The following is a 26,792-nucleotide window of genomic DNA, read 5'->3' as shown; positions in this document are numbered from 1 at the left end:
CTTTAAAACACCAAGAAAATGCTGCACTCTCCCTCATTTTGATGATCAAACATTCTGGGCTGAGGACCGTTAGCTCACTATACCTGAGCAGTTGAATCACGGGAGGCTAAAACCCACATTCCACTCAGCGACGTGGCCATCGAGTGTGCAGGCGGTACAACTGCATCAGCATTCAGAGAGCACAAAGGCGCAGCTTGGCTCTGGTCTATGACATACGGGGAAATTGGACAGGAGGCCACATTTATTTTGAGAATCCGAATCTTTATTAACCGTGGAGAAATCCGATGAGCTGTGAAGCTCTTTCTCACAGGGTTCCAGTCGGGGTGGGTAAGAACGTGACAACAACTTTGCTCACAACAATACAACAAAACGATAGGGAGTGCAAGGTACAGGAAAGGTATGCAAATCACTACAATTAAATAGTCAACTTTTGTTTTATTTTACCGGACAAAGCCCACTGCGCTATTCTATTTCAGAAGCGACCTGGCCACAAGTGATAGCTCAACGAAGTGGCTCATCGTGTGGAAATTCATAGCAGCCAAATACTCTGAACTCATGTCGATTAAAAATGTAGAGGGAAAAGCCGGAGGACCCGGAACAAAATCCACGCCACCACGTTGAGAGAGACATGCACACTTTAAATATGCAGGCGATGTGGGCTAACATCTCGCCATTCACAGCAGCCAAATAATTGAATTTTTTGCACGAGTGCCCACACTTCCCACCACCGATTCGAACCGTGGCACTCGGTAGCCCACCCGATTCAAGAGCCGAATGGCTCACAGGGCTATACCTAATAAATAAACGGAAGCCCTGGACCAGCACTGTGCATCCCGCTGAACCCAGATGACCACCTCTCTGCGTCACCTGCTTTTGATGAGATCCTCCACGTCTTTGCACATTTTGCGTCCATCCGTGAGTCGGGCGACGAGGACATCGTAACCCACGGTGCTCGTGAAGTCTGCGCACTGCGTCAGGCACCATCAGCAGGAGCAGCACAGGTAGCGATAGTGTCATGACAGGAGAGTCAAACCTATGGTGCGAGTGGACTAGTGGCCACGGGAGGTAATGACAGGGGAGTCAGCCTACGGTGTGAGTGGACTAGTGGCCATGGGAGGTAATGACAGGGGGAGTCAACCTACGGTGTGAGTGGACTAGTGGCCATGGGAGGTAATGACAGGGGGAGTCAGCCTACGGTGTGAGTGGACTAGTGGCCACGGGAGGTAATGACAGGGGGAGTTAGCCTGCAGTGTGGGTGGACTAGTGGCCACGGGAGGTAATGACAGGGGAGTCAGCCTACGGTGTGAATGGACTAGTGGCCACGGGAGGTAATGACAGGGGAGTCAGCCTACTGTGTGAGTGGACTAGTGGCCACGGGAGGTAATGACAAGGGGAGTCAACCTACGGTGTGAGTGGACTAGTGGCCACGGGAAGTAATGACCGGGGAGTCAGCCTACGGTGTGAGTGGACTAGTGGCCACGGGAGGTAATGACAGGGGAGTCAGCCTGCAGTACGAATGGACTGGTGGTTACGGGAATGGTCGAGAATAGGAGCGTGGCCAGGTGACGGAAGAGGATGGTGGAGTCTGCCGGTGGAGCAAGCGTCTAGAACCAGCGAGAAGGTTTCGGGAATGGGGGCATGGCCTCTGCATTTAAGGGAAATGCGCGGGAGACTCGGGGCTGTTGCAATGGGGCTCTCCGCCTGTTCAAGTGAACGTGTCTTCAATAAAATAAACCATCTCAAGAAAGTGTGTCAAGTCGTCATTACAATAGTATGAGTACTGCTAGCAACAGCGGAACCAAGTTTACGACCTCAAGTACAACCAGCACTACGGATGCCAGCACCAAGCATTGCAACCACCCAAAATACAAAGATCCCCCGTATAGCCTGAACAGACTGCTGGGGCAAGTGCTGTTAGCGAGCACCTATGAAGGCCGGCACGGCACACGAGGGGGTGGCTGGCCAACACCACGCCCGGCCGCCTTTGTTTCCCCAGTGGCGATGTGTACACATCGCACCAGGTACTCATTCGCAGCTGAGTCGACCTAGGGGAGGCCCAGGACCAATTTAGATAATCGTCACTGGTGTTAGCCATGAGCGGTAATCGAACTCGGGTCGCCGGGTTCGTAGCGCAGCATGCGAACCACTACCCTGCCATCGCCACCAGCACCAATATTATAACCAGTGCAGTCCTGCATATATTTTCTCTAAGGCTGCTCTAATATGCGTATGTTCGTAGCGGTGAGTGCAGCAAATGTGGCAATTACACTGCCACACGTCAGTATTTTAGTAACACGAGTTAAGTGTATACGCGAAGTTCCTCTTGTGTTTATATTATATATCTGTAAATACTGGGGTCTCACTTGAAGCAGGTATATAAAGTGGACTGTCATTACTAATGAAGACTTGGACAGCATAAAATTGCAGTATTTAATCTGCAATACACTTGAACAAAGTTCCTAAAAACACAAAACAATATAAAAACGGAGATTAAAAACGATGTAGCTATAAATGCAGGTCGGAGCTTCATCTAGCAGGGGATTGACAACTGTAAATTATAGCAGTACTGTAACTCCATACGTTCTGCTATAAGGAAGGTGATTGAAATATATGAAGCAAGCCATGAGGGATTGATGCAAATGATAAATGTTCGCAAGAGAGTTGAAAGTATCTGCATATGTAGCCAAGTCTAGGTTTACAAAACTGGTAATGAAAAAACATTTAGAGGGCCTGATGTGGGTCAAACCATTGTAAATCAACGTCTAGGAAAAGTTTGAAGCACGCTGAATCCCAACGTGACATCTGTGGAAATACTGAACATCTGTGAAAAAGAGCTTCAGAGCTCATCGGATTCCTCCAGTATAAACACATATTCTGATTCTGTCATTTCAACAACCCATTTTTTTCTGGAACTTTTTGGAAATGTCCGTCACTAAAACCAATATTTAACACGTAGCATTAGGAGTTAGCTTTCGCGACCAATATTATCCATAAGAGGATTGTTTTGGGTTACATCGCGTAAATATAAGACCGAAAATATGAGGACGTCTCCACAATTCTGGCTGCCGCCTGATGATGCTGGTTGTCGTAATTACCGGTGAAACGTCACGGAAACTCGAATTGTAAATGTTGTGGGTTTAATCTCCAACACTGCAGTGTGCTGATCTAGTAACTAATTGGCACGTTTTGGTTACGCGACAAACCTTACTAATTGGCTGTGTCAGGTGGTGGCGGGTTTTACGACACATTTATAGTTACGCGATCTAACCCAAAAAAACCCTCTTATGGATAAAACCAAAAATGATGCTGGCAAAACCCACAAACAGCAACAGCCATGATCGATCCACTGCTGAATGAAAAGCTTCCCAAGCCGTCGCCATCTCTCACGGTCCTACGATGTCACAATCCGCCAAGCAATTGCGGCGATGGGCACGGGGAGGCCTTCATCCAGCAGTGGACAGGACACGGCTGATGATGATACTAATGTTGAAACATAAGATAAGGGTTTAATGTAGGCCAACTGTTTATGACAAATTTTTAATGCCCGATAATTTTTTTTTTGCTCTTTGACAAACTGATGGCAAGTGTCAGTGAAGGGGGTCTGTGTCGACACTCACCCAGAAAGAGTCCTTGAACCTCATTGGCAGCATGCTGGCAGCACGAGAGGACACCCGGGAACTGAGAAAGCCTTGGTCACCACGAGGGGTTATTGTTTTTTTGCATTGCAAGTAGGCGGTGACAAAGGGGAAGTAACGAATCGTTGCGCTGGGATAGGCTGCCGTTCCCGTTTCAATGAATCGACAGCCGTGACACGTTGGCAATTCCTAAATATGATTATGTTTTATATAACATACTTTATTATGTAATTAATAACGTAGTTGCGACGTGCAGAGGGTGATGATTTTATATTCCTTGCCAAGGCAAAGATCAGCTGACAGCGATGTCTGCACCAGTCCTGGGGATTGCCCCTTCAACAACTTGCACCAGTGTGGTGAAGTATAGTCGAGCAGCACCCCCACATCTATCACTGACAAGGCTTGGAGATGCCTCCATCCAGTGGTGGCTTGGCAGAGGCCTCTAAAATATTCATATCGACCAAGGCTGAAATACATTTGGAAAACCGTACCCAGGCGGAGGATGCAGTTTATGAACCTCTTCGCCGTACCCAATAGGACAGGAAGGTGGATGCAACACGTAGGGAGCGAGGAGTTGATGAGACGTAAATTATTTACTTCTCCATGATATGTTTTGTTGGGTTGGATCGCGTGAATGTGTCGTTAAACTCGCCACCAACAAATTAGTAGGGGTTGTCACGTAAACAAAAATATGGCAATTCGTTATTAGTTCAGCACACCGGTGTGTTGGAGAATAAACCCACAACAATTACATTTTGAGCACGACGTTTCGCCGGCAAATACAACCAGCCTCACCAAGCGACGGCCAGAATTGGTCGCGAAAGCCGACGTGTTACACGATTTACTTCGATAAAACCCCAAGCGGTCTGTCTCCCCATGACTTTCCCCATCTGGAGGCATTTGTTATCTTGGCCGTCACCGATTGTCACTCGGTTGTTCCACAATGCTGCAGAATGTCTCACCCAGCTCCCTCATCTTTTCGGGATGTGCAACGCAACGAAATGCCCCCCCCCCCCACACCACCCCGAGTGTCTTGGCTCGCTTGGTAATTCGCTTCTCGCGTCTCCCAGCGGTCCCAGGTTCCCCTTGGCCCACGTTTCCGTCTTCGCTGTTGTAACTTGACCCAAGACTGAAAATACTGTCAACACTAAATAATCAACGGCGGTATAATCCATCTACTGCAGCATGAAGGTCTTCCGTCATTCCCAACATGGGCTGTGTGGTCTTGATGTGAAGCTTGTGACTGCAGGAATCCATACTCTCTGGCTCTACGTGACTTTACCGAAAGAACCAGAGTATGGGCTGTGTGATCATACTCTTAGTTTTTTCGGTAAAGTCACGTAGGTAAAAAATGAAATTAATAAAAATAAAATAATAAAAATCACGACGTTTCGGAGGCAACACAAGTCTCCGTCATCAGGTGGGACCGTCACAGCCAGATTTGCTGTATCAAGTGAGGCAGGGATTCCAAGATACAAGTTCTTAAATACATGTTAAGGGGGTGTGATGATACTTTATCACGCTGGCCAGTGTGTGTGTTGATGGCCCAAAACTGGTTCAGATATCACTTGCCGGTAATGTCATGCGTAGCCAAGGATTATAGTAGTTCGCTAACCACACCACCCCACCCAGTGTAATGATTATTATTGTCACGCCACTGCTACCCTTTATCCTTTTCTTAAAATACGCACGAGGGCCCTTTGAGGCTGAAGTGGCCTCAGTGTAAGAGATGAGTGTGCATTGAACGCGGCCAAGTGTTTTTTTTAAATGTGCGCCACGAGCTGGCTCGATGCGCAGGGGAGGACGGATACCGCCGTCGTCAAGAGCGTTGGGGGTTATGCAAACTGTGGGGCCCGTTGGCAGATGAACGGCAAAACTGTAAACTCCTCGTGCTGCGGTGGAGCACGATCCTGTGGATGAGGTGGAGACGGACAGACCGGCCCCGATTGGCGGCGCGAGTTGACAAAAGGAACTGGGCAGGAGACACGAACGAAGAAACAGAAACGAGCATCACGTGCAGCACACGCAGCCATCGGATCAATCATTTTATGCTTTAATCCAATGACGTCGCCCACTTTTGCAAAACATCACAGTACAGGACATCACCTCCAGTGAGACATTTAAAGAGTGCATTCTTGAACACGCAGCCTTTTAAAATTCCACGGGGAGGAAGTTGGGAGGCGAACAAAATCAAAAGGTTATTTTGCACGCGTACGAGTGAAAACTATATGGTGGGAGGTGGGGGGGCTAATCTGGCATCTAGGTTGGAACGCGTAGGGAAAGGCAGTGGTGAGAATGGGCCACCCGAATCCACCCCCCTCCCCCCAAATCGAGCCTTTGGCCACGTCAGGATGCTTTAGCGATGCTAAATTGTCGCTCAATTTGCATGCGGACAACTCCACCCCCGTGCGTACACAGCAAGTGGGCCCATGCAAAACAGCACCAAGTTAGGCCTTCAAAAACCAATTCCCTTGGTCCTGGGCCACAAGGCGTGCGCAGTGGACGCTGTATCCCACCCGAGTGTCGGAACGTGCACGCGCTTGTTCCGCCAAATGGTTGTGCACGTGCTTTGTTGAAATTTAAGATTTGCACTCACTTCGATCGCTGCCGAGATTTTTGCAAAGTTGCGACATTCATGGCTACAAGTCGCCCATGCATTATAACGGTCCACCGTGTAACTCTATCTAGTGCCTCACGCAATGTAAACGACCATGGACCTAATGGGGGGGAAAAAGACAAAAAAGAAAAACACACCTAATGATAGAGTTGCAACCCATTTACATCCCACTCGACAATTTGGAAAATAACTTAGGCATTCTAAAATTGCTTTCCCCCACCGGCAGTGAGTCCGACGGAAACACATCGGGCAAAAACTCTCAAGCAGAAACCAAGAGCACAGTGGACCGGCAGCATTAACAGCACGGGAGATGAAACACGGAGCATGCCGTCCAAAGACGTACGCACGCCATAAGCCTCGTGTCCACAAGACCACCTTCTCTGGAATGGCTTCCCATGTGCAGGATTCACTTGTGAACAGAGGAGGAAGTGACATCATCCTGGGGGGGGGGGGGCCCACCTCCCACTCTACTCTCTGGAAAAACCACGAAGCCAAGGAGGGCCAAAATATTACACCGACGGCAAGAAGTCATTTGACAACCGGGCAACATTTTATTCTTGACGCAGAACAATCGGTCCGCCTGTCACGACACGGCTGTTGGGGACGTGGCTTGGCGACGCGATGACATGTTTCGGCGTGAGCCGTGCCCTGCAAGGTGGCTTCATGCTACCGCGATGTTTAAAGCGCACAGGAGGCAGCGGTGTCGTGTCCAGAGACCCGGCAGCGCAATGCACCCCCCCCCCCCCAACCACTGCACTAACACGAGAGAGCCCCTGTCCCTGGTATCAATGGAATTGGGCGACTTTCGTAGCACGGGCTGGGTGAAATATAAATTCACTAAAGTACAATAGTAATTTTTACTCTCTTACCGACATATTTAATAACCTTAAACACGTATATGTGTGTGTGCCTATACATACATAAAATCAATTACTTGACTTTAACACTATTTACTTTCGTGGATCGGTTGTGGTTCAGATACGAGTGAGCAGCTCTACATTTAAATTGGTTGTATTGGGTCCTGTCCTTTAAAAAAAAAAGGGCTTCCCTTGTTTCGGTTTTGCACGAGACTCGTTAATACCGCTACGGTTCATCTGAAACAAGGCAGGAATGACATCGTTCATGAGTTCTTGCTTCTTTTCTCGTCTCCGTGCCTTCATCACGAATGGCTCTGAGTTTGGGACGCCATGAATTCCTACAGCCACATCAACCTTAGTGTGTTTACAGTTTGTAGTAGCTTCAAAACAGTATAAATAATTGCAATAAGGAACAAACTACCGCTGTAATCATACCAACAAGCGTGGACAGTGCACTGCGAGATGGGTACAGGTAGCCAGAGGTCAAGAGAGTACATTTTAAATTGTAAATCCATTACAGAATGCTAATAACACCAAAACCAGTTAACGATGACTAAATACACTGGAGACTAGGGCGTCGATCACCAATCATTAATCGTGTTGCAACCAGAGTAATCTGCTACGCAATCCATTAGCACTGCTGCTGATAAGCAAGGTAGTGAATTGCAGTACGCAAATTATATTCTCAGGTTTTTTCGGTAAAGTCACGTAGGTAAAACATTAAAAGTAATGAAAGTAAAATAAAACAAAACAAAAATAAAATTCACGACGTTTCGGAGGCAACACAAGTCTCCGTCATCAGGTGGGACCGTCACAGCCAGATTAGCTGCATCAAGTGAAGCAATGATTCAAAATGTAATCCCTTATAAGCAAGTTGAAGGGGGGGAGGAGAGGGGGGGGGAGTTCATCAGAATGTGGTAGCCAATGAATGGAACGTATCGGGAGGGAGGGGGGTGGGAAGGGGAGGGAGCCAACAAAACATTTGGCGACGGCTTGGACGCGGCTGCTGCGCACGCCAACACAATGGGCAGAAAGGAGGGAGGGGAGGTCTGATACACATGATAGAACAAAGGAACGAAAATGCCCATGTTTATACCAATGCAGGCTGAAAAATGAAGAGAGTACTGTTAAAAATAACTGGGGATGTTAACACTCGGTGAAGTAAATTAAAATAGTACTCTCTTCATTTTTCAGCCTGCATTGGTATAAACATGGGCATTTTCGTTCCTTTGTTCTATCATGTGTATCAGACCTCCCCTCCCTCCTTTCTGCCCATTGTGTTGGCGTGCGCAGCAGCCGCGTCCAAGCCGTCGCCAAATGTTTTGTTGGCTCCCTCCCCTTCCCACCCCCCTCCCTCCCGATACGTTCCATTCATTGGCTACCACATTCTGATGAACTCCCCCCCCCCTCTCCTCCCCCCCTTCAACTTGCTTATAAGGGATTACATTTTGAATCATTGCTTCACTTGATGCAGCTAATCTGGCTGTGACGGTCCCACCTGATGACGGAGACTTGTGTTGCCTCCGAAACGTCGTGAATTTTATTTTTATTTTTGTTTTGTTTTATTTTACTTTCATTACTTTTAATGTTTTACCTACGTGACTTTACCGAAAAAACCTGAGAATATGAATCATTGCAGTCACGAAAGCTTCAAATCTAGAAGTACGCAAATTACATTCCGGGTTACATTCTATGACTTCGCGAACGTCATCGTTTCCTCTCCCACCCCCCCTCCCAATTGCTGATCACTCGCACCGCCGCTCTGGCCGGGGTGACCACGCGAAACAAACTCTTCGGGACACACGCGTCCCGTACACAAGAGAATGTTAAAAACAACCTCTAAAATACGCGTACATATTTACGTAATCAAAACAGGAGAGAGAAACAAACAAACAAACAAAAACACTTCGAATAGTGAGAAAGCAATCACAGAATAATTCCCTAAAATACGTAAGCAGCTTCTAATCAGAAGGCCGGGGCTGTGACTCGGAGTTTTACGGAGAACCGAGAGGGCTTGAGGTTGCCGGCCTCCATGCGACGGCGGCTCCGCCAATGCAGCGGGCGCTGTGTATGGATCACGCTACGCACGCACGGACGCAGGCACTCGCACTCCATTGCACGTGTTTACAGATCGACACAAAACATTAAAACGCAGAATCGGTTGCTACTGCTGCTGCGGCCAACTTCGCGGGGGGAATTGGTGTAATAGGAAGACGACGACAAGAAGAAAAACAAAAACAACACAACATGCAGAAAACAAAAATCGCATTGCCACGTCTTGTTCACTCAACCCCAAGTCTGGACGCAGTTTGCACAACAACCGTACGCTTGCCCTCATGTTCCCTTTGTCGAAAAACAAGAGAATTTTTTTTACCTCAGCAGACTTTAGAAGACCTGGCTGCCACCTGCTGACAGGCCACCCACACTGCTTTCTTGAGCTGTTAAGTGATGCACAGCTGAGCGATGCAAGGAATCCCACAGTCACTAAAAGCTGACAATTTTTGGAATGTGGGCGACCTGACGGTCTAACCTTGCTCAGGATTAACTCTTTCCCATTCAGAGACATCTGCACCACTGAATCTCGGAACGTGCAAGCGGTCAGCGTTCATTTCAATTAGAGAGGCGTAGCGCCGCTGTTTTTAAAGACAATATAACTCACCGCAGAGAACTGTAGCGGCACAACCGCACTGACAGCTGGCGTCAAACTGTGCCACACGCCCTCCCGCGTTGGCCTTTTACTTCCGATTCCGCTCCGATGGCGTGCTCGTCGCCAACGTCATCGGAACGGAGTCGGCAAAAAAACTGATGTCGTACATGCACGTCATCGGAATGGGAAAGGGTTAGGAAGAGACAATGACAAAAACAAGAATTGGGAGTGACCACCGTAAATGTAAATTTACACCAATATTCATCGTACCTGGTTCCGTCCATGTGTTACAAATGCTGCTCGACAGCATTTGCTTTGTGGTCTGGTAACACTCAAAAGCGTATTCATTTTCCCAGAAGTGCTTGCAACATTGTGTACTTATTTGAGGCTGAACAGACATAGGAGGGGTCCAAACTGATAATTTCAAGTCCTATCAATGTGGGATAGGATTCAAGTTGGGATTTCCGGGATAAAAAGGCGCAATAAGTGCCATGCCACCCCTGCATCGAATTTACGGGGATTTTAAAGGGCTTCAATGTGGCTGCAGGTTGTTAGCAAGAGGCAATGAAGGCATTCAAACCAAGATATTATGCCAAAGAAAGACGCTATACAGGGGGCATCGGCAAAGAATGTGCAGGGAATCGTGCACCAAGTATCGGAAATCACGTGGCATTTGTGCATCGCCGGTATCCTCCCACAATCCCCTGCATGACCACGTTCGGGAAATAACTGGGTGGTATTTACACCCGCGCTCTAAAACCGCACGACGCAGCATTATAAACCGGTGAAAAACTTGTCCACCGCGAAGCGTCGGAAGAGAGGGGGGGTAGTTGTAAAGGAGTACAGCGCGGGGCAGGCGGGGGGGGGGGGGCGGCGGTGGCATGGGCTGCATGGCTGTGTGATGGGTGGACTGACGAACGTACAGATAGACGGACAGGCATTGAGAGGCGCCTGCAAGGTGCCCGTTCAGTTAGGGGTGAACGTGTTCCTTGCCGCGCTGGTAGCCGCCGTCGCGGCCGCGTTCTGCACCGTTCGGTTGGACATGACGCCCGTAGCGAATTCCTGCTGCGCCTTCTCGAAGCTGGCGCCCGTCTGTCGGTACAGCGAGTGCACCTGCGGCACGGGCGACAGGGGCGGGGGCAGGGCACACAGACACCGTCAGAGGGCAAAATGCCAAAGCCGAAAGAAGAAAAAATTATGCGTGGACTATTCGCGACAATAACGGTAATGCTCGCGGGCAATTGTGCAGCGTGCGTGTAATATCGCTTGTTTGCTACGCATGTGTCAATCGACACCACGAACACCTTGGCAAACGAGATGTTCCATCTCGGGGGATTAAAGAGCAGCCCATGGTAGAGACGTCGGGAATTGGACAGCAGCTCTGCCGAGGTCAACACATTTTGGCCAGCCAGGCTCGGGACAACAAGGTAGGGGGTCCCTAAGACCACGGATTTGGTTTTATAAGTTTTGGGTCCCAATTACCAATACCACTTTTTATCCTAAAGTTTTGTTTCCCAGATCATCTTTTCAAGAGTCATCATGCACCCCCCTCCCCCCGCTCCTAATACAGACAGGCAGCCAGAGCTAAAGCATAAATGCATTCGATCATAGTGGAAAAGAGTTCAACAAAGAGTAGTAAAGGCTGGGGGACATGCATGGCGAGTCATGGTCCGGGGTAAGGCTCGTGCCAGATGGATAGTTGATAAGCAGAGGAGTTGGGCACTCACAACAGCTTTCCCCTTTACCACTTCATGCTCAATTTCACGTTTGGCTTTTACAGCAGATCCCATCCATATGACCGCTCAAGACATGGGCTAAATCTCAGCCAATTCATGCCTTTCGCAACTGGGGCCAGGACCTGGGCCAAGATCATAATCTTGTCCTGCGGTGAACTAAACGTTTAGCTTAGATTGCCAAAGTGCTCATTTAAATCAAGAGAATAATTTGGTTAATATTCACAAAACGTAATCCGTTTTCAGGACTATATTCTCGCCAAATATTTTAGGGGAGCTCATCGCCACTGCCTTCAGCTTTTTTGGACACTGCAGACAGTAACGTGTGACAATCAATTAAAGCCAATCGCAAGCCACCAGATGGACAGGCTGGTAGACCAAACATCAAATATGTATATTAAGTTATAATATGAGCCTGAAATTAAATCACCCTGACAGCCTGACAATTATAGATGCCCACTATGTCTGTACCATCGTCTTAAGATGCAGATGAAATGAGCCGACACATAAATACACGTTGTACCATATTGTCAAGGAATTGGTCAAATATCCAAATGTATGACTCTCCTGAAAGTCTTCTGACTGGGTGAAGCTTTCATCTAGAAATATAGGGAATATTTATGATAATTTATGATTATCCCTACAAGCCATAGGGCTGTCTGCACGGGCGCCCACCTTCTTGAGCATGACCACGGAGAGCACAGCCGACCCGGTGAAGAACGCGGCCAGCAACATGAGGATGATGCCGACGCCGATGCTGTGGTTCAGCGCCTCCAGAGACGCGATCCAACCGCTGTGAATGACACGGCGACGCGCAACAGTGTGTGGGCGTGAGCCCAACGGTGTGTGCGTGGTACCCTCTAAGTTCCAACCACAGCACGGGTTAACACAGCAGTCGCATATAAACCACATGGGCCATATGAGAGACGCGTCACAAGTGCGTCATATGGAAAATCATGATGACCACGTTGAAGTATTTTATCATTTTTACAGCTCCTGTCAATCCACTGGTGTATGAAGGCCACCCAATGCCACCATCGGGAGTTGCTTGACCATACTTCACCATGCTGGTCAGCGTGGGTTGGTAAAAGGGGTTCAGCTCAGGGATGGATTCATATATAATTCGCTACTGATGTTCGTAGCGGCCAGGAATCTAATTTAGGTTACTGGGTTCATCACATCGCGTACTCACCGCTGCACCAAACAATCCATGTTTAAAGATAACACGCGCGGGTTGGTTAAGGTGGTCACCTGGCCCAGGACCGGTTCTGATATTCACTCACCACTGATGTTAGGTGTGGCCAGAGATTGAGCTCAGGTCGTTGAGTTCACAGTGCAGTGAGCAAACAACTGCATTACCGCTCAACCGTTCTTTGTCATTAATTAAGATGAAAGCCTGTGTCAGTCAATGTGGGAAACTGAGCCTTACATTGCAATAGCAAAATAGGAGCAATTTTTTTTAAATGTACGCCCTCCTTTCATATTAATTTTAACAGCAGACGCTGAACTTTGGGATTCACCAGGAAGTTCAATCATCCGGCGTAAGGCGGCGCAACACCACAATTTGCCAGGCGCTGGGAACAGGGAGAAAGCCACACAGGCACGTACCAGTTTCCCCAGCCCGGGATGCCAATGGACTGCATCACGTGCACCACAAACTGGCAGAAGAAGATGAAGAAGAAGAGGAAGAAATTGAAGGAGCTGTCACTCCTGGAAGGGGAGGAAAAAACAAACAAAACATTAAATATTGATTTAAAGCTTTCGTGACTGCAGCGATTCATATTCTTGGTTCTTTCGGTAAAGTCATGTAGAAGGGAAATAATAAAATAATATAAAACAATAAAAATTCTCACGACGTTTCGACTGCAACACAAACAATCATCATCAGGTGTGAAATCCACAGATGATTGCTTGTGTTGCAGTCGAAACGTCGTGAGAATTGTAATTGTTTTATATTATTTTATTATTTCCCTTCTACGTGACTATACCGAAAGAACCAAGAATATGAAACAAAACATTGTTAAAATCGTTGACTGGACCCACTTCTCAGCACGTACAATGTGTTCCTTATTTATCATGAAGCATAAGCCAAATCATTTGCCAGGTGACTTGTCAAGACTCGAATAAATGTGTTCACAAAGGAACAAATGCCCAGCAGCAAGAATGAGAGTTAGGTTCATGTAACTCGTAGGCTTGTCGTAGCTATTATGATTTGCTGACTTTCTTAACTTTCTGCTCAAGTGGCTTGGCATAATTTCAAGCAAACCCAAGATATTGGTTGATAAAATGGTTGTGATTATTATTCAACATACGGTGAGCTGAACAAAAATTGGTAATTGGCGTGTTTAAACACTTGTACACGTGACAATTTCATTTATTTCGTTATATCAGGTGATAGAGAGTCTTGAGACGCTAATTAGGTCAGATAATCACATTTAGAAACATCACTGAAACAACCACTTTTATAAACATGCGTTTACAGTTTTTGGCTGCAATAAAGTTACACTTGATAAGCCACTTCGTTGAGCTACCATTTGTGGACAGGTCACTTCTGAAAAAGAGCTGTAAGTAGCTCAGTGAGCCTTACCTAGTAAAATAATAAGTTACGTGACCTCACTAAAAAAATATATTCTGAATTAAACGAAACAAATATTAAAAATAAAAACTGGGAATCTGGAGACCCTTAAGGAAGGCTTACCACCCCCCAAAAACGTGGTGCGGGTACCGACCTGAATGCCTTGTAGACCGGCCGGAACCAGCACACAAAGGAGCACGGCGTGAAGAGCAGGAACCAAAGGATGGCCATGCCAAAGTCGATGCCACGCGCCGTGTTCACGCAGAACCACGCCAAGCAGCCCAGCAGGTTCAGGAACAGCGTGACTGCGTGGACTTCAGAACCAGAATCACAATATGTATTCAAACTGCAGGAATCCAATGAGCTAATAAAGATATTTTTCGTAGATGTCCCGCAGGGGCGGGTAAGAACCACACAACAACTTTGCCCACGATATGCAAGCTCAAGCACAGTACGTTTGCGTTGTTTGTGGGTTCTTTAATGAGTAGCCCAAATAACTCATTAGCGAGCGATGATAATCGCACTGCAGCGAGCGTATTCGCCACGTAATAATGTGCCTCCCCGCAGCAATTTCATGAATTGTCACCCTTCAGGGCAGTGATTATTTGCAAGAATCATTTCTTTTTTGTCTCAAATTGACCATCTCCGATGGAATTGCTTCTCGTTTATAAATTTAAGAAAATATCACTGAAAATAAATGTTCATGAATTGTAAACACCTAATTTCAAACAGACAGAAATCAATTTGCGGATTGAGAGCACGAATAAATTATATAATTGGTAACCTGACATGTCGTTACATGCATAGTCCAACTGTCCTCAAATAACAATGATCTCAATTGTAAGTATGAACCACGAGTGATTATTCAACATTTCTATGATGGGGAACACTCTCTATATAAAGACAATCAATCTTAATGATACCAATGAGCAGTGCAGCTTCACAAAGTGGCAATCATTTTAAGCAACTCCAGAGTAATGATGACGATAACTATGAATGGATTGAAAAATTTCGTATATATTTTAATAGTTTGTAGCTTAAATTTCGATTTAAAGCTTTCGTGACTGCAGGGATTCATATTCTTGGTTCTTTCGGTAAAGTCACGTAGAAGGGAAATAATAAAATAATAAAAATATAAAACTACAAAAATTCTCACGACGTTTCGACTGCAACACAAGCAATCATCATCAGGTGTGAAATCCACAGCAAGAAAATGTTCTTGCTGTGGATTTCACACAGAATTATTGTTTAATATTTTTATTATTTTATTATTTCCCTTCTACGAGACTTTACCGAAAGAACCAAGAATAGTTTGTAGCTTAGTTTAATTTATAAGCCTTTTGCATATTCACTGGTGAAGGATTCCTTTCTTATGGGGGTTGTTTGACCATACTTCACCACAATGACCAGTACGTGTCAAAGAAGAGGGAATATCCAGGATAAATTCAGATATCACTTGCAACCAGTGACAGCTGTGGTAGGGAATCAAACTCGGGTCAATGGATTCATCGCACAGTGCACCAACAACTGCGCCTCCACTTCACCCCAATTTGTTAATGACCAACCACTACTTACACGGCAGCTTAAATATTCAATTACTAAAAAAATAAAACGGGACTTTGGGTAAACTGTCACTGATTACTTACGACAATGGTGCTCAGGCAGCTGAATACTGGCAGCCAATTACTTTAAGAATACAGAAATCCCTGAAATGGAGTTTATTTGCTCCACTTCACTGATTAATATTGACCGCAGGTAGGATTTGGTTCTCCCTTGCAGGGAGATGGACTCAAAAAGAAAACTGCCGTGTGTCCAATGACCATGTCGTTCACAAAACGCCTATCCACGCACTGCTGTGGTCGAAACATGCTGACATTTCGAATTCAAACAAAAGATTTGGTGATACTGCATTGGCAATAGTGCACAAGCACAAATAAAAAAAAAACCCTCACATTCGTCCATAACACTGCCTTAAAAAGACAAAAAATACATAATCGGTTATGTATAATAGGTGACGTTTCAGGCAACAGCCCTTCTTCACGAACCTATGTGCCAGAAATGTCACCTATTATATACCTTTATCCTTTTAATGCCAAAGTGTTACAGACGAATGTCTTGTTTGAATAAATGTAAAATGTGTAGCTTTTGGGGCTTTCGGTCCAAGTGATCCACAATACAAGTTTTTAGGGTTAAATCGCGTATATATAAATGTGTCGTGAAACCCACCACCACCCGACACAGTCAATTAGTGTGGTTTGTCACGTTCTGTTTACGTGACAAACGTTTAGATGACAACCTTAATAATTGGCTGTGTCCAGTGGTGGTGGGTTTAACGACACATTTACGCGATTTAACCCAACAAAAAAACCTTTATTATGGATAATATTGCTCGTGAAAGTCTACGTATTAAACGGTCCCAGTGACGCCAAAGGCTGCAGGTTTGACATTTCCCCATGCATCGTAATCTCCTTTGGATTCATATTAGAAGCGTAACAATTCACCTCTCACCCCAACCCACAATTTAATTAATTGTCAGGATGGGGGGGGGGGGGCTTCGGGCTACCGATTCAAGAATCAATTATATTTTTTTACAATTCGCCTGTTGTGCCTGCTGGGTTCATGTGAACTAACCAATAATTATTGATTCTTACATGCAGAATTCAGGTTATCGTAAGAATCACTTTTTTATTGCGGAATCGACGCGTTGTTAAATGAAAAATAGAGCTGGTAAGTAAGCATGTCATGATTCATCCCTCCCTACCTTGTCAAGATTTGATTTTAAAATGTATAATTTTTTCATCATTTGTCCTGAATCAATGGTATTGTTAGTCACGTTTGACCTATTTGTGTAAAAAAAAATTCACATTTTCATTAAGCTTTAGGATCAAGTCAGACTACGTAGGCATGGAATGAATAGAAATGCATTAACATATCGATTGAAATGTATTCTTTCACTCACAAGACAATCTTTGACTCGTGCATGTCGGAATACATTATTTATGATACAAATGATATACTAATGCTACTTTCGGTTAATAGACAGAATGTGATAAAAAAAAATAAGACAATACCAAGGACACAGTACAAACTAAACAAATTATTGTTACCTGAATCCATCTTGAGACCCTAAAACTCACATTCATCAATAACACTGTGGCCTTAAAAGGAAAGATATATAATAACCAATGTTCCAGGCATTGGCCCTTCTTCATAGCACACAGAGTGTCCCGAGAGGTAGGAGACCCTAAATCTGGACAAATCACTTAATTTCTAGAGAGTAAAACAATACATAGCTGTGCACGTCACTATAAAATAACACCCCGTGTTCTTTGGGTCACATCTTCCTTCAAGGAGGGTGTGCGAGCGAGTGAATGCCGGTGCGGAAACCTACACATCCACATGTAGTAGAGCATCCGCACGGTCTTCTGGAACTCCACCGGGATCTCGACGGGAATGTCCTGGTAGAAGCATGGCCCCACAGGACACTGCGTCGGCAGCGGGGGCCAGTTGTTCTTCTTTACTGTGGAACACGGCACAGAGCGGGGCAGCCAGCTCACAACGCTTCAAGGGTCACGGGCAGGCTGAGGCACTCGGGTTATTGCCAGAGGCGAGCGGGGAGGTGTCAATACCAGGAGATGCTACTGTTGCGTTATCCCAGGGGGTTGGCAACCAAAATAAGAAGAGCGATCCATCTTCTTGGTTCTTTCGGTAAAGTCACGTAGAAGGGAAGTAATAAAATAATAAAAATAAAACATAATAAAATAATTCTCACGACGTTTCGGCCACAACGCAAGCAGCCGTCCTCAGGTGAAAACCAGGTCTGTCGCCGCGTTGTGGCCGAAACGTCATGAGAATTATTTAATTGTGTTTTCTTTTTATTATTTTATTACTTCCCTTCTACGTGACTTTACCGAAACAACCAAGAAGATGAATCCCTGCAGTCACGAAAGTTTTAAATCGAAATTTAAGAAGAACGATCGTTTAAGAATTCGGTGGAAAAAAACCCCCCTCTAAATTTCAATAGCCGCAATGCACGTGGGTACGAGACGGTGGTGGTCCTGAATCAAAAGGGTCACGAACCAGTTCCTTAAAGAGCGGCATGAAGCTCCAGAACCGCAGGTTGCCGACTCGTGTGTTATCCCCTCGTACGTGTGACTCTCACCGGGTCCTCTAGTTTCTTTCAACACAGCAAACATCCCAATGCAGGACCCTCCTACAATGGTGTATATATACGCACACATGCACATCTGAATTTGACTCAGTGTTGTCTACATCACGAGGGACGTTTAGAAGTCATTAAGTGTATGGAGTACATAATGATTTTTAGTTGAGGACTAGTAAACATGTGGACTGTAGCGGATTGCATGGACGGGAGTTTGAGAAACCTTGGGATAGAACGTGTTTGGTGAGGGGTATATGGGTGAATGCATTTGGTTCCAAGATCAGAGGGTTAAGATTGGTGTCAAAGTAATGGGATCTGGATTCCTGTGTATCCACACAGGAGTGTGAGTGTGTGTGTCAGGGGAACTCGTTTTCAGTGACTGTGTCACTGCATGCCAATGTATCAGTACGACTGCATCCGTGCAATAGCGAAAGCACAGCTGTGTGCCAGTGCAGTTATATTTAAACTAAACTATTTAAATTTCGATTTAAAGCTTTCATGACTGCAGGGATTCATATTCTTGGTTCTTTCGGTAAAGTCACGTAGAAGGGAAATAATAAAATAAGAAAAAATAAAACAATTATTATAAATTAATGGGATCTGGATACCTGCAGAAAAGACAGTGCTGTGTTAATATGGGAGTGTGAAAGTGCGTGTCAGTGGAACTCTTTTAAAAAAAAAAAAAAACAATGATTATTGTTTTATTTTGATTATTCTATTATTTCCTTTCTACGTGACTTTACCGAAAGAACCAAGAATATAAACGATTTTAACTATTTTTTATTTACCAGGTAAGGCCCACTGAGCTATAACAGCTCTTTTACAGAAGCGACCTGGCCGCAAATGATATCTCAATAAAAGTGGATTATCATGTGAAAATGTATAGCAGCCAAATACTCTAAATGCATGTTTCTAAATGTGGAGGGAAAAATCGGAAGACCCGGAGAAAAATCCACCCCACCACGAGGAGAACATGGCAAGCTCAAAATATACAGCAGACGTCAGGGTCGGGATCGAACCCACGACCTCCTATATACCAAGCGAGGTAGTAAACATCTCGCCACCGTGGCGCCCCTTAGGTGTGGCTGCACTAGCTGCCAGGAAGGGGGCTGCTGGGACGGGCAGCTCACCGGCTCCTGGCTGTGTCTGCATCTCACGCTCGCGTCGATCCAACTCCGCCGCCTTCTTCTCCAGCTCCTCCTGCCTCCGCAGCAGATCCGCCTGTGCCGCCGCCGATGCCGAAGGTCCCTGTGGCATCAAAGTACCGGCACAGTCACCGCACCGTACCACTACCGACACTCTCTCCTCTAAATCATGAATCAGTCATTACAAGTCGACTGATGCAGAAGCTGAACAAACTTCTTCCACTCCTTGCTTTCTGTGGCCACGGCGATCGCTTCCTGTAAGTGTACCACCACTACACAGGGCACTAATGTTTACGCAGGGCAGCTGAGTAACGTTAACGATGACAGCGGCCAGCTCTTGCCTTGACTGCAACTCTTGATTATTATTTTTCATTAAAGCAGCCTCAATTGTTCGTCAGATACGAACTCACGACCACCTTACATAATAGGTAAATGCTAACCCCGTCGAATAAATAAAAGCATTGGAACAATGTGGCTACAATACTGCCTCTTTTGAGTTGGTGGCCTAAAACAAGGCTGTGTGCATTATAGGTGCACTACGATTAAGTGATGTCCAAGGCACCATGGGAGGACCAATCGACAAATTCAAGGAGAAACACATGCCTGAAACAGTTACAGAATCAACGAATAGACAAGATTTCCCTTCCTTGTTACATTTCACATCCAGGTCATAGTGTTGTCACATCTTTTTTCATTCAGACGCTGTCTCCCCGACAGACCTGGTCTTCACCTGAGGACGGCTGCTTGCTTTGTGGCCGAAACGTCGTGAGAATTATTTTATAATGTTTTATTTTGTTATTTTATTATTTCCATTCTACGTGACTTTACCGAAAGAACCAAGATGTTGTCACACCTGTGTGCCATAACCTCCAGAGCCCTGGGCTGTATAGGGGGGCGGCTCCTCCGTGGGCTGCATGACGGCCGGTTGGGAGGTGGGCAGCACCGCAGGCGTGGCTCCAACCAAGGCGCCCTGCAAATGGACCGTGCCACAATCACGTTTCCAACAGGTGGTGGCGCAGCAAACACTGCTCAAACGGACAGCTTGTGCGAGGTTATTTTGTCGTTGTTGATTAATGAATTAGTGAAGCATGCAGTCTGTTTAAAGTGAAGTTAAAGACCCTGTTGAGTACAATCACAGTGACTGGCCTTTTTGTACTGGCATGCAAATATATGCATTTTTAGTTCATTATTGACATAAAATATTAATATTACAGCATAAAAGTAATAACAATAACACAACCATAAAAATGCAGTCTAATAGTATAATAATAAACCGAATACAGTGATTATGAGAACATTCTAAGAATTTATAAAAGTGCTGCAAAATGCATACATTAAATTACATATATAACCAAGATTGTAATAAACACAAAATATTGTTTGATAAATAAGAGTTTTACAATATGCATACCCAGGCAGTAAAGTCATAACGCAAAAAGCATTACAATATCAATGAACAATAACATCCTCACCTGCTCTTTCGCATCCTCATACATCACTCTTAACACTGCCTGCTTACCCATCTAAACAATGCCTAAACTCTCAAACATTGAACAGAGCTCCCAATCCACTTCTACTACCACCGCCATCATCAGCTTCATTAACATTGCATTGGTATTGGATTTCTCAGCAGGCTGGTGATCTCAAAGGGTGTCAAGAACTCACGCACCGGCTTCGAGCCATCGCCAAACGGGTTGTAGTCGTTGAGGGCAGGCTGGGTCTGCCTCGTCACCTGTGTCACGGCGGGGTCCTGGGGTAAAATGACACACGTACACATATTTAAGGGGTGGATGCATGCGATAGGTGGATCTTATTAGCCGGGTTTTTCCAAAAGAAATAACTCTGCTTGGTCACCAGCAGATGAACGCTATTGAAAGGATGTTGCTACCACTTTCAGGGATCCCCTCAGATAAGAGGATATTTTTTGTGCCTGCAGAGACTACTTTAGATTGTGGAAAATGGGAACAGGTTGAATATGTCACGCAACTCCACGGATTGGCAAAACTAAATGTGACCAATATAATCGACTTAGCACCAGTGGTGACCTCTTCTGGATGCATCTCCTTCCACGAATAGGATAACTCCACTGATTTGTGAAAACACTGCTAATAAGAGGTTCGGCAATTTTATTAATAAAACTAAATAATGTTAAGAATCATTTTAGGTTTCAAAGAGTTTTTTTTAAAGATTGTATTGTTTTCTTCCACTGAAATGTTTGTCCAAAATATTATTAATTTTGGTAATTAAGTTATTATATTCATGTATGTACGTACATACTTTTAAGTTCCAAAAGATAACGATTTTATCAGTCTGATTAGCATGCCTCAATGCACGAAAGTATTATTAACAATTGGCTCATCTGGTACGCATTGTAAAGATGCTGTCAGCAGATAAACAATTATACCTCTGCAGTCTCCACAATTCCTACAGCATTCAACTACTGTACATAGTCCGTTACTCTTTAGTTATTTCGGTAAAGTCACGTAGAAAGAGACAATAATAAATAAAATAATAGCATACGACGTTTCGATTGCAACACGAGCAATCATCAGGTACAAATGAAAGAGAAAACAAATCTAGTAAACTTAGAAATATAATGCAATACAACACAGATAATCGGCTACCATAAGTCAACACCCTACCCTACCCAACACCCTACCTAGTGTTGACTGCTATGTTAGCCGACTCTCTGTGTTGTATTGCATTATATTTCTAAGTTTACTAGGTTTGTTTTTTCTCTTTCATTTGTACCTGATGATGATTGCTTGTGTTACAATCGAAACGTCGTATGCTACTATTTAATTTATTATTTTCTCTTTCTACGTGACTTTACCGAAAGAACCAAAGAGTAATTCCTGCAGTCACGAAAGCACCAAATCATGTTTTTTTACATAGTCAGTTCACTGATGTTGGTATGATAATAAATGTAAGGTTGCCAGATTAAATGTCAGCTGGGGAGTCGACATTATCGTAATAATCATTCATACCTTTGGGGGACGACAAAACGGACACCACTAGTGGGAAGCCAAAAGTGGTCAGTTTATTAAGAGGCTGCCTCAAACTTCGAGGAAGGGTAATTTCCACCACTGGCTCATCAGAGCTGCCAACATCGATGGCAACCATCCATCCCATTGCTTGTTTGAGTGCCAACACAGTGGTGAAAATGAAAGTATTTATATTCATAAAGCAGTTGAGTTTTATAGTTTAGTTTTTCATGAGGTTATGCAATGGGACTTTTGGCAAATTCTGTTGATAAGCAATTGTTATGTGGGAGTAAACTGTAGTCCCCACGCATGTGGCTAACACACCAGACTCCGCACAGAAAGATTAAAACAAACTAGAGCCAGTCCTACAGCAACTGGAACTGAAAAAGACCCCCGTATAGCCTTAACAGACTGTTGGGGAAATTGCTGTTAGTCAGTACCTATGAAGGTCCGAACGGCACACGAGGAGTGGGTGGCCAGCAGCACGCCCGAGCGCCTTTGTCTCCCGAGTGGCGATGTTTTTACGCACCGCATCAGGTACTCATTTGAGGCTTAGTCGACATAGGGAAGGTCCAGGACCAGTTCAGATAATCGTCACTGTTGGCCGTGAGAGGGAATCGTGCTCGGGTTGTCAGGTTCGTAGTGCAGCGCTAACTGCTACACTACCTCTCCCCCACAACTAGTACACACGGAGGGTTACACGCACTAACCAGGCTAAATACCGCTTAGCTTCCAAAATCTGGTGAGATCAAATGCATTCCCGGTGATTCAATCAGCAATTAAAACAATACACATACAGGAATTATCATCCATGATCTAACTACTGCTTGATGATAGCCTCTCGAAAGTCATCAGTATCTCTAAAATAAAACGGTTAACGTTATACTTTAGATTTACTACCCGGCTTCGCCCGGGACTTGGATTCTTGTCTTGGGATTAATTTCACATTCCCTTATATTTCACTGAAAAACCCTGAAAAAAAATTCATGCTTGCAAGAAAGAACAAAGCCGAAACAAATCAATTGAACTAAATCGGATGTTTTTCACCGAAGGAAATTCAAGCTTAACCCACTTATACGCAAAAGGTCGATTTAGGCAACTCGGGAAGGGAATGACGTGGCGAGCTGGAAATAGTAGCGTTCCATTAGAAATCCCAGACAACATCAGCTGTGCAAATTTCATGACGTCAGAGCTCAGCGTTCGAGAGTTTTTGCTGCTTCACACAAACAGATATATTTTCGGCTTTATATTTAAGAGCGAGCTGAAAATAGTCGCGTTGACTTCGAAAATCGTGACAGCTGTGCCGCGCATTTGTGCGGAATACACGGCCTACGCTGAGGGTGGGGGGGGGGGATGCGTGACGTCAGCAGGAACACTGCGTAACGCTGCCGCATGCGGGTGACATCACAGATGTGACGTCACCGCTCACTTGCCGTGCAATATATTATATGCATTATTGTACCCCCCCCCCCCCCAAAACACAAAAGTATATTTATATACTTTTTGCATTGTGTACAGTCTGGAAGCTATCCACATGCCAAATTTCAAGCGTGTTGCATATCGGTAAGTATGCTAAACATTTCTAACAGACACACATTCACAAATTTCCCTTTTATATATATAGAAAGAAAACAGCAACACTGAGTGCTACTGGGCCAGTTTAATTGAGCGCTTGAGTTCGACTGCCAGTGACTGCGCTATTCAGCACACATCCTGTAATCTGAAGACCCAGATTGCTATCAATGTATAATTCCCAGGCCGCCCATGACTTCCGTGACACAATTCAGAAGAACTGAGCACTGTGCATCTATGTCAGTACTAATCCAAGGTGAAGAAAGAATCAATATTATCAAAGTGCTTCACCTGTTCTAAAGTTGATGTTAATGAGTCACGAGAGTAAACATGTCAGTGTGTGCCAGGGTCAGGGTAATCCCCAATCGTCAGCTGCATAATAGAGTACACCTTAAGGAAGTAATTTTATAAAGGAATGCAAGTTAACATATCAATGACCAAAAGGTTGCAAGGTGAACTCAAACCGTACCAGCGAGTAAAATACAAGAATACAAGGCGTTCATCCGGTCCTATTGTCACTCTTGAGCTGACGGGGAAGGAAAATAATGTAAACATTTTATGCAAGCGGCCACAGGAGAGCATCGATGCCTCTGTGATGTTAGTCCACAAAAGAGGACATGGCTCTCTGCAAGTGCCACTACAGATTCCCAGATATTTTGCAGCTAAATTTCGATTTAAAGCTTTCGTGACTGCAGGGATTCATCTTCTTGGTTCTTTCGGTAGTCACGTAGAAGAGAAAAAATAAAATAAAAACATAATAAAATTCTCCAAATCAGTGAGAATTTTATTTTATTATGTTTAATTTTTCTCAAAATTACTGAGAATTTTATTTTATTATGTTTAATTTTTATTATTTTATTATTTCCCTTCTACGTGACTTTACCGAAAGAACCAAGAAGATTTTGCAGCTACTGTTACCTGCAGGCCGCGTCACCCTTAAAACAGAACTGTAGAGCTCAATGGGCTTGACTCAGTTTATACGCTGTCAAACTGACATCTGTCAAACATCAATGACTTTGACACCATTCACAAGAGAAGATCAGACAATTGTGTACCTGTCAATACGATTCTACATAGACATCGATGACTCAATGGCATTGTGCACAGCAGCAGATCGTTCTGCTAACGTGAGCACGAATCGAGATGAACATCACTTCCTGCATTCCACGGTTCTAAGATATAACAACCAGTCGTTCACCTGCATCCCTTTAAATCCCAGGTTTCAGTAAATAACGCCGCTGAAATCATTCGCAAGAGGAGACCACAGACTGTACATAGCTTAAACTAAACTCCAAAAGCTCGGTTTACACGAGGTTATTATATATGTGCCGGTGCGACAACTCGCATCAAATGTCAACTAGTTCACAAGAGACTTCAGTACGTGCATGTGTCGGTATATCTACTATATAAACACCACTTATTCCGTGGCACAGCAGTTCACAGTATGAATCCAACGCGAACATCATTGGTATCGTGACCGTTAACGACAAGCCACTGTGTTAGTTGTGGACCCGTGATGGCCGTGGGATTTAAACATTCACAGGCTCCACGCCACACAGCTTGAAAGAGACCGCTTTAGCATCCGTATCAGTATACAGCGCGTAAGCCACACTTGATGTATAAACACCATGACTATTAGCGAAGCACAGCAACGCGTACCGGCATAAATCCCAAATAAACACCGACTGCGTGACACAGAACCCAAGCACACACACACCTCTATCACTACGCGTACCGAATTTCACGATCCTCGCAGCTCAACTAAAACCACTCAAGGTAGTTACCCATGTACTGTAATCACCTCTAGCGCACCTAATAAGTTCAATAATTAAGTCATTAAGCGTCATCTCGCTCGCCGCCCGTTGTGTAACTACCCCGGGCAAACGGGCCCTCTGGCCTGGTTGTCCATGCCGGCTGAGAAGTCTCAAACCCGGTAGGGCTACTAGGCGAGACCGTTGACCCCCCCTCCACCACCCCCGCCGTAGCCTCCGGTCAACCACGAACAAAACTGCGCGTGAACGCACCCGAAACGGACTGTTGACCTCTGGGTCGGCGAAGGGGTTACTGTCGAAGTCCGACATGGTTCGTGTCCTCGCGAGCCGCCGACGGGGAAGAAGAAGAGGCCAAAGCGACGGGACGGATCGCAACTCCCCCGTCCAGGAGCCGTCGCTGAGAAGATGTCGGACGCGCCGTGACGTCACCACGGGTGACGTCGCCGCTGGGGGGCGACGTCACGTGAGGGGGGGGGGCTCGTGAAGTGGCGCGGGGGGAGGGGGGGGGGCTAGCTTAGGATTCTTGGGTTTCAATGGGCATGTGGGTTCTTAGGTTTCAACTGGCATGTGGGTTCTTAGGTTTCAACTGGCGTGTGGGTTCTTAGGTTTCAATGGGCATGTGGGTTCTTAGGTTTCAATGGGCATGTGGGTTCTTAGGTTTCAATGGGTATGCGGGTTCTTAGGTTTAAATGGGCATGTGGGTTCTTAGGTTTCAATGGGCCTGTGGGTTCTTAGGTTTCAATGGGCATGTGGGTTCTTAGGTTTAAATGGGCATGTGGGTTCTTATGGTTCAACTGGCATGTGGTTCTTAGGTTTCAACTGGCTTGTGGGTTCTTAGGTTTCAATGGGCATGTGGGTTCTTATGTTTCAATGGGCATGTGGGTTCTTAGGTTTCAATGGGCAAGTGGGTTCTTAGGTTTCAACTGGCATGTGGGTTCTTAGGTTTCAATGGGCATGTGGGTTCTTAGGTTTCAATGGCCATGTGGGTTATTAGGTTTCAATGGGCATGTGGGTTCCTAGGTTTCAATGGGCATGTGGGTTCTTAGGTTTCAATGGCCATGTGGGTTCTTAGGTTTCAATGGGCATGTGGGTT

General features: G+C 45.3%; 2 protein-coding genes across 3 annotated transcripts in view; both read right to left on the bottom strand.

The window, feature by feature from the left end:
- LOC144731519 (proline-serine-threonine phosphatase-interacting protein 2-like) overlaps positions 1-3,854 on the bottom strand; it is a 30,377-nt gene extending 26,523 nt beyond the window's left edge. The window contains exons 1-2 of the mRNA XM_078612633.1: positions 3,618-3,854; positions 868-968 (exon numbers count right to left, since the gene is read on the bottom strand). Of these exons, the coding sequence (XP_078468759.1) occupies positions 868-968; positions 3,618-3,650 (134 nt within the window). The 5' untranslated portion in view covers positions 3,651-3,854. The remainder of the gene's footprint in view (positions 1-867; positions 969-3,617) is intronic.
- Positions 3,855-9,372: 5,518 nt separating this feature from the next.
- On the bottom strand, positions 9,373-26,144 carry LOC144731518 (secretory carrier-associated membrane protein 1-like). Of its 2 annotated transcripts, none has more exons than XM_078612630.1 (9): positions 25,952-26,144; positions 21,041-21,121; positions 20,225-20,341; positions 19,357-19,474; positions 17,456-17,584; positions 14,219-14,378; positions 13,098-13,199; positions 12,165-12,282; positions 9,373-10,869 (listed from the first exon to the last, which is right to left on the bottom strand). In XM_078612630.1, exons 1-9 carry the CDS (start codon positions 26,006-26,008, stop codon positions 10,723-10,725), a joined length of 1,029 nt encoding a protein of 342 aa, XP_078468756.1. In that variant the 5' UTR covers positions 26,009-26,144; the 3' UTR covers positions 9,373-10,722. The 2 variants fall into 2 exon arrangements, with proteins under 2 accessions (XP_078468756.1, XP_078468758.1); XM_078612632.1 differs by having other exon boundaries at positions 25,970-26,144.
- Between the last annotated feature and the right edge of the window lie 648 nt (positions 26,145-26,792).

The sequence above is a fragment of the Lampetra planeri genome, chromosome 39 (assembly GCF_965212315.1).
Source record: "Lampetra planeri chromosome 39, kcLamPlan1.2.h2, whole genome shotgun sequence".
NCBI classification, from domain to species: domain Eukaryota; kingdom Metazoa; phylum Chordata; class Hyperoartia; order Petromyzontiformes; family Petromyzontidae; genus Lampetra; species Lampetra planeri.
This window is presented reverse-complemented; position numbering and strand designations above follow the sequence as displayed.